The sequence below is a fragment of the Salvelinus alpinus genome, chromosome 9 (assembly GCF_045679555.1).
Source record: "Salvelinus alpinus chromosome 9, SLU_Salpinus.1, whole genome shotgun sequence".
In the NCBI taxonomy this organism is placed as follows: domain Eukaryota; kingdom Metazoa; phylum Chordata; class Actinopteri; order Salmoniformes; family Salmonidae; genus Salvelinus; species Salvelinus alpinus.
This window is the reverse complement of record NC_092094.1, coordinates 72262435-72271267: the sequence shown is the minus strand read 5'-3', so window position 1 is coordinate 72271267 and position 8833 is coordinate 72262435. Positions and strand designations below refer to the sequence as shown.

Here is an 8833-nt window from a genome sequence, read left to right as displayed (position 1 = left end):
ATCGCTACCCTTCTTTGTGAGGCTTTTGAAAAGCTCCCTGGTCTTTGTAGTTGTATCTGTGCTTGAAATTCAATACTTGTCTGAGGGACCTTACAGATGTTGAATGTAAGTGGGACAGAGGAAGGGTTAGTCATTCAAAAATCATGTCAACCTCTACTTTTTCACACAGAGTGAGTTAATGTAACTTATGTGATTTGTTGAGCCATTTTTAAAAAAATCCTGAACTAATTTAGGCTTGCCTGAACAAAGGGGCTAAACACTTTTGTAACGACTATATTTTAGGAATCCCATTTTGAGTAGATTGTTGAAAAAAAGAATAACAATGTAATCCCATTTTGTAGCACAATAAAATATGAAGAAATCCAAGGGGTATCTGTAATTGACAAATAAAATGAAATTAAAATGAAGATAAGACAGTGGAGATGAAAAAGAGATTAAAGATCGTCGTGGGTGGGGGTTGTACAGGGGGATGTGGGTAGACGGACCTCGGTGTATAAAGGGGCTTGTCTGAATCATAAGTCACTTTACCAAACCCCACCACAACTTTACTCTTCACATCTCTACCACCACAAATCATGAAGACTTCTCTGGTCCTCCTTACCCTCAGTCTACTGGCTTGTTCAGGTGAGCTTTCATTTGTTAACTCAAGTAGTAACTGCTGTAAATGTAGCAGATACATTTGATTGGGTCACGGTGTATGAGAATCTGTAAAGGGGGGACCTAAATCCACTCCAAGTTCACCTTTCGTTTCAGTACAATATAATGGAATGTTGTACCATTTTTATTTCACAGTTTGGGAAGTCTGTGGACAATGCCAAGAGGTTAACCTTGATGACCAGGAAGTAGTGGAAGCACAGCCAGAAAAGCACATGGTAACAGTATGCTATATGGTCAAAATTGTATGAACTAGCAGTAGACATTTCTGCAACTTTCTATTGGAATACTCAACTAACCTGCTGCTATGTAACAGCACATAACTGAATTACATGAATGCAACCAAGACATTGATGAAACTCTTATCCAACCTGACTTTCACTCTTACATTACGTATTCAAATGTACTTAAACCATAATACTGAATACATCACACCATGTACATTATTGTCTGTTTATGCTTTCCAACGATGCAACAGTTTAAGGGAACATGCTGGGCGTGTATGTGGGCACTGAACAAAGTGAAGAAACACATCTCCTCTTCCTCTAGCGAGGTAACTACCCAATAGCATTACAATTCATGAGAGTGTCCCTTCAAGAAATGTCACTATTTACTATTGACTGAAATATTTCTCCGAAAATTTCAACTGGTGTTGATGTTGATTTCTCTTCAATAGGTGCAGATAAAGCAGAAGCTATTGTCTGTTTGCGATACATTGGGCCTCCTTAAATCTCTGTGCAAAGGCATGGTAAAAAAGCACTTGTGGGTGTTGGTTGAGGAGCTTAGCACCAGCGATGACGTGAGGACCATCTGCATTAACATTAAGGCCTGCAAGTGAGTAGAAGAAACTGCTCTGGATACTCTTTAGTGACTGTTCAGATGACTAAATAATATAGAGATTATCACCTGAGCTTGTTAATTGAAACACTATTGAATAGAATGTATTCATTAATACATAATATGTGGTTATGTCTTTTGATCTTCCACTCATGTCATCTTTTTGTGTATCTTTCAGACCAAAATACATTTTGGATCTGAGCTACTGATCAAGCAGCCAGTATCCAGATTCCAAATTGAGAAGATGGATGTTCAGGTGTCAAGACAATGCTATGCTGCCAGCCTCTTGCCTTTTCTCAAATGAGTCACGACACAAGAATGATATGTTATTGGAATGATTATATGTTCTGAAATAATGTTTTTGGAACATTACTATAACATCATTATTATAGTGTACATTTTTTATCATGTAATTTTTGTTCACTTTTTGCTATTTTAGTATAAAATAGTCTATTATTCTCAGAATTTTTTATGTTCGTGTGACTTTTTTTGCCAGCAAAAAATAAACTTAATTTAATATATAGTACAACTGCTACCCTTCTTTGACACCAACTTCTTTATCCAAAAGAAAACTTTTGGCATCTGAACCCATTTTTACTCATCCGAAGTCAAAGATTCAATGATAACGCAATGATAAAACATTTCATTACAATGTCTAAACTCATGTTGACATTTTTATTTAGAATCTCGGCTTTCTGTAAAGAATCTTGATCGCTTAGTAGGAAATTACATCCAGCAAGGGCTGTCGTCTGAAAAATGTATAGAAATATGAATTATTAAGATTATGTGATTAAAAGCTATTTTCACACCTTTCAACTTTTTCACAAAGATTTGAGGAAGCAAATTTCACCACAGACAGCCACCAGCTTCTGTTTTTACCTTTATGTAGAGTAGAAACACATGACATACAGTGCATTCGGAAATTATTCAGACCCCTTCACTTTTTCCACATTTTGTTACGTTACATCCTTATTCTAAAATGGATTCAATTGTTTTTTTCCCCTCATCAATCTACACACAATACCCGATATTGACAAAGCAAAAACAGTTTATAATTGTTTTTTGCAAATGCATTGAAAATAAAAAACGGAAATATTATATTTCAGACCCTTTACTCAGTACTTTGTTGAAGCACCTTTGGCAACGATTACAGCCTAGAGTCTTCTTGGATATGATGCTACCACCTGTATTTTGGGGAGTTTATCCCTTCTCTGCAGATCCTCTCAAGCTCTGTCAGATTGGATGGGGAGCGTCGCTTCACAGCAATTTTCGGTCCCTCCAGAGACTTGTCCTGAAGCCGCGTTGTCTTGGCTGTGTGCTTAGAGTCGTTGTCCTGTTGGAAGGTGAACTTTTGCCCCAGTCTGAGGCCCTGAGCAATCTGGAGCAGGTTTTCATCAAAGATCTTTCTGTACTTTGCTCAGTTCATCTTTCCCTAAAACCTAACTAGTCTTCCAGTCCCTGCCGCTGAAAAACATCCCCACAGCATGATGCTGCCAACCACAATGCTTCACTGTAGGGATGGTGCCAGGTTTCCTCCAGACGTGACTCTTATGGCATTCAGGCCAAGGAGTTCAATCTTGGTTTCATCAGACTAGAGAATCTTGTTTCTCATGGTCTGAGAGTCCTTTAGGTGCCTTTTGTCAAACTCCAAGTGGCCTGTCATGTGCCTTTTACTGAGGAGGGGCTAGCGTCTGGCCACTCTACCATAAAGGCCTGATTGGTGGAGTGCTGCAGAGATGGTTGTCCTTCTGGAAGGTTCTCCCATCTCCACATAGGAACTCTAGAGCTCTGTGAGAGGGACCATCGGGTTCTTGTTTGCAAAAATGTCTAAAACGTCTAAAACCCTGTCTTCGCCTTGGCATTTTTGTATATTGATTATGAACATTGTTTATTTAAATCATTTTAGAATAAGGATGTAACGTAACAAAATGTGGAAAATATGAAGTGGTCTGAATACTTTCAGAATGCACTATATTATAAGACAAATAAGACATTATGAAGGCTCACACATTCTTATAACAACCGTTAAAGGGAAACTGCATTTCCTGATTTAGCCTTGTTTTTCATCAATGCTCATTAAGAAATGCTAGCCGCCATCGCTGAAGGCAAACTGCTACGATGAGCGAAGGGGGGGAACCCAAGAGCCGACTCAGCAGAGGAAACCGGGATGAATGTACAATTTGTTTATTGAACACAGCCAATGGGGAGTGCAGAACCAGGACAGCTCAGATGAGTTGCAATAACCAGGAGTGTAAAGTGAGGTTGGAGTTGGCAGAATGGAACAGGTGAACAGGTCCTGGGGGGATTCCAAGGTAATGGTGGTGAGTAATATCCAGAGCAAGGTGGTTGGTGGTGAGACAGGAGACAGAGGTACTGCAAGGAGAGGACAAAAATGATATAAGTCAAAGAAACAAGCACAGCAGTGCAAACAGGATCTAGAGCAAAGACAAAAGGCTAGAAACATAACTGACTGCTAGTGATTACAATCTGGCACTGTGAAGATGGCAGGCTTGAGTATATGTAGAGGTCTTGATTATGGGACGATATGCAGCTGGTAGGGATTGCTCTGACTCCAGCACACCTGTCTCCAACCACACAATCACACCATGAGAGAGAGTATACCGGGAGAGAACTGAAGGTTAGGACAACACCGGATGGACAGCAGAGGGCGTAGTGGGAGCAGATGTGACACAAAAGAGAGTCATCTTGGGTTATAGAATGAAATTATAGATAAAATGTATCGGAGCTCATCGGCCGTTGGACATAAACATTACACAACAAGTTGGAAATTCAAATTCAACAATGAGTGGTTTGGAAGGAATAAGTGGCTAACTGCAAGCATTGCAATGCAATCCCTAGCCTGCTGTTCGGTGGAGTCGATGTGTGGTCTAACTTAAAAAGATAAACATTCAACATTGGCCATGCTGTCAATGCAATGCTCTGACAGGGAATGTCACGCCCTGACCTTAGAGAGCCTTTTTATGTCTCTATTTGGTTTGGTCAGGGTGTGATTTGGGGTGGGTATTCTATGTTTTGTTTTCTATGATTTTGTGTTTCTATGTTTTGGCCGGGTATGGTTCTCAATCAGGGACAGCTGTCTATCGTTGTCTCTGATTGGGAACCATACTTAGGTAGCCCTTTTTCACTCCTTTCGTTGTGGGTAGTAGACTTTTGTTAGTGGCACTTAGCCCCGTAAGCTTCACGGTTGTTTTCTTTGTTTGTTGGCGTCATTTTTTCTAAATAAAAGGAATATGTACGCTCACCACGCTGCACTTTGGTCCACTTCCTTTGACGGCTGTGACAGGGAAAACATGTTTCGAACGGTCATCCAACACAGAATTCCAAGTCGGGAACTCGGGCCTCTTTCTACAGCTCCGACCTGAATATCACTAATGTCATGATTCAACCTTGCTTTTTCGGAGTTCTCAGTCGTTTTGAAAGACAATATTCCAGAGAATGGCAGACTTTGATGACAAAGTTAGAAAATTTGCCCACGAAGGACCGCTGCGCCACCTTCCTGTTCAAGTGAACACAGCACAACAACGTGAGTTCAAAAATGTATTGCATTTTATTTTTTATTTTTTTATTTCACCTTTATTTAACCAGGTAGGCTAGTTGAGAACAAGTTCTCATTTGCAACTGCGACCTGGCCAAGATAAAGCATAGCAGTGTGAACAGACAACACAGAGTTACACATGGAGTAAACAATAAACAAGTCAATAACATGGTAGAAAAAAAAGAGAATCTATATACAATGTGTGCAAAAGGCATGAGGTAGGCAATAAATCGAATAATTACAATTTAGCAGATTAACACTGGAGTGATAAATCATCAGATGATCATGTGCAAGAAGAGATACTGGTGTGCAAAAGAGCAGAAAAGTAAATAAATAAAAGCAGTATGGGGGGTGAGGTAGGTAAATTGGGTGGGTAGTTTACAGATGGACTATGTACAGCTGCAGCGATCGGTTAGCTGCTCGGATAGCAGATTTTTAAAGTTGTTGAAGGAGATAAAAGTCTCCAACTTCAGAGATTTTTGCAATTCGTTCCAGTCGCAGGCAGCAGAGAACTGGAAGGAAAGGCGTCCAAATGAGGTTTTGGCTTTAGGGATGATCAGTGAGATACACCTGCTGGAGCGCGTGTTGCGGGTGGGTGTAGCCATCGTGACCAGTGAACTGAGATAAGGCGGCACTTTACCTAGCATAGCCTTGTAGATGACCTGGAGCCAGTGGGTCTGACGACGAACATGTAGCGAGGGCCAGCCGACTAGGGCATACAGGTCGCAGTGGTGGGTCGTATAAGGTGCTTTAGTAACAAAACGAATGGCACTGTGATAAACTGCATCCAGTTTGCTGAGTAGAGTATTGGAAGCTATTTTGTAGATGACATCGCCGAAGTCGAGGATCGGTAGGATAGTCAGTTGTACTAGGGTAAGTTTGGCGGCGTGAGTGAAGGAGGCTTTGTTGCGGAATAGAAAGCCGATTCTTGATTTGATTTTGGATTGGAGATGTTTGATATGAGTCTGGAAGGAGAGTTTGCAGTCTAGCCAGACACCTAGGTACTTATAGATGTCCACATATTCTAGGTCGGAACCGTCCAGGGTGGTGATGCTAGTCGGGCGTGCGGGTGCAGGCAGCGAACGGTTGAAAAGCATGCATTTGGTTTTACTAGCGTTTAAGAGCAGTTGGAGGCCACGGAAGGAGTGTTGTATGGCATTGAAGCTCGTTTGGAGGTTAGATAGCACAGTGTCCAAGGAAGGGCCGGAAGTATATAGAATGGTGTCGTCTGCGTAGAGGTGGATCAGGGAATCGCCCGCAGCAAGAGCAACATCATTGATGTATACAGAGAAAAGAGTCGGCCCGAGAATTGAACCCTGTGGTACCCCCATAGAGACTGCCAGAGGACCGGACAACATGCCCTCCGATTTGACACACTGAACTCTGTCTGCAAAGTAGTTGGTGAACCAGGCAAGGCAGTCATTAGAAAAACCGAGGCTACTGAGTCTGCCGATAAGAATATGGTGATTGACAGAGTCGAAAGCCTTGGCCAGGTCGATGAAGACGGCTGCACAGTAATGTCTTTTATCGATGGCGGTTATGATATCGTTTAGTACCTTGAGCGTGGCTGAGGTGCACCCATGACCGGCTCGGAAACCGGATTGCACAGCGGAGAAGGTACGGTGGGATTCGAGATGGTCAGTGATCTGTTTGTTGACTTGGCTTTCGAAGACCTTAGATAGGCAGGGCAGGATGGATATAGGTCTGTAACAGTTTGGGTCCAGGGTGTCTCCCCCTTTGAAGAGGGGGATGACCGCGGCAGCTTTCCAATCCTTGGGGATCTCAGATGATACGAAGGAGAGGTTGAACAGGCTGGTGATAGGGGGTGCGACAATGGCGGCGGACAGTTTCAGAAATAGGGGGTCCAGATTGTCAAGCCCAGCTGATTTGTATGGGTCCAGGTTTTCCAGCTCTTTCAGAACATCTGCTATCTGGATTTGGGTAAAGGAGAAGCTGGGGAGGCTTGGGCGAGTAGCAGCGGGGGGGGCGGGGCTGTTGGCCAAGGTTGGAGTCGCCAGGAGGAAGGCATGGCCAGCCATTGAGAAATGCTTGTTGAAGTCTTCGATTATCACGGATTTATCGGTGGTGACCGTGTTACCTAGCCTCAGTGCAGTGGGCAGCTGGGAGGAGGTGCTCTTGTTCTCCATGGACTTTACAGTATCCCAGAACTTTTTGGAGTTAGAGCTACAGGATGCAAATTTCTGCTTGAAAAAGCTGGCCTTTGCTTTCCTGACTGACTGCGTGTATTGGTTCCTGACTTCCCTGAACAGTTGCATATCGCGGGGGCTCTTCGATGCTATTGCAGTTCGCCACAGGATGTTTTTGTGCTGGTCGAGGGCAGTCAGGTCTGGAGTGAACCAAGGGCTATATCTGTTCTTGGTTCTGCATTTTTTGAACGGAGCATGCTTGTCTAATATGGTGAGGAAGTAACATTTAAAGAATGACCAGGCATCCTCAACTGACGGGATGAGGTCAATATCCTTCCAGGGTACCCGGGCCAGGTCGATTAGAAAGGCCTGCTCGCAGAAGTGTTTTAGGGAGCGTTTGACAGTGATGAGGGGTGGTCGTTTGACCGCGGACCCGTGGCGGATACAGGCAATGAGGCAGTGATCGCTGAGATCTTGATTGAAGACAGCAGAGGTGTATTTGGAGGGCAGGTTGGTCAGGATAATGTCTATTAGGGTGCCCATGTTTACGGATTTAGGGTTGTACCTGGTGGGTTCCTTGATGATTTGTGTGAGATTGAGGGCATCAAGCTTGGATTGTAGGACTGCCGGGGTGTTAAGCATATCCCAGTTTAGGTCACCTAACAGAACAAACTCTGAAGCTAGATGGGGAGCGATCAATTCACAGATGGTGTCCAGGGCACAGCTGGGAGCTGAGGGGGGTCGGTAGCAGGCGGCAACAGTGAGAGACTTATTTCTGGAGAGATTAATTTTTAAAATTAGAAGTTCGAACTGTTTGGGCATAGACCTGGAAAGTATGACAGAACTTTGCAGGCTATCTCTGCAGTAGATTGCAACTCCTCCCCCTTTGGCAGTTCTATCTTGGCGGAAAGTGTTATAGTTGGGTATGGAAATCTCAGAATTTTTGGTGGCCTTCCTAAGCCAGGATTCGGACACGGCAAGGACATCAGGGTTGGCAGAGTGTGCTAAAGCGGTGAGTAAGGCAAACTTAGGGAGGAGGCTTCTGATGTTGACATGCATGAGGCCAAGGCTTTTTCGATCACAGAAGTCAACAAATGAGGGTGACTGGGGACATGCAGGGCCTGGGTTTACCTCCACATCACCCGAGGAACAGAGGAGTAGTAGGATGAGGGTGCGGCTAAAGGCTATCAAAACTGGTCGCCTAGAGCGTTGGGGACAAAGAATAAAAGGAGCAGATTTATGGGCGTGGTAGAATAGATTCTGGGCATAATGTGCAGACAGGGGTATGGTGGGGCGCGGGTACAGCGGAGGCAAGCCCAGGCACTGGGTGATGATGAGAGGTTGTATCTCTGGACATGCTGGTCTCAATGGGTGAGGTCACCGCATGTGTGGGGGGTGGGACAAAGGAGGTAACAGAGGTACGGAGAGTGGAACTACAGGGTCCATTGCAAACCAAAACAATGATAATGATAACTAGCCTGAACAACAGTATGCAAGGCATATTGATATATGAGAGAGACATACAATAAGGCATAAAGTGATTGCAGGTCTTGATTGGGAGAGCTAGCTAAAACAACAGGTAAGATAACAGCAGCAATAACAGGGTGCTAGTCTAACACAGCAACAACAGGTAAAAATG

The 8833-nt window shown here is 43.6% G+C and overlaps 1 protein-coding gene across 1 annotated transcript; it reads left to right on the top strand.

Annotated features, from left to right (window-relative positions):
* The first annotated feature begins 506 nt into the window (after positions 1–506).
* Positions 507–2017, top strand: LOC139530567 (antimicrobial peptide NK-lysin-like). The gene is made up of 5 exons (XM_071327094.1): positions 507–624; positions 793–872; positions 1133–1207; positions 1331–1488; positions 1670–2017. The coding sequence occupies exons 1-5, from the start codon at positions 576–578 to the stop codon at positions 1698–1700; spliced, it is 393 nt and encodes a 130-aa protein (XP_071183195.1). The 5' UTR covers positions 507–575; the 3' UTR covers positions 1701–2017.
* Positions 2018–8833: the final 6816 nt, after the last annotated feature.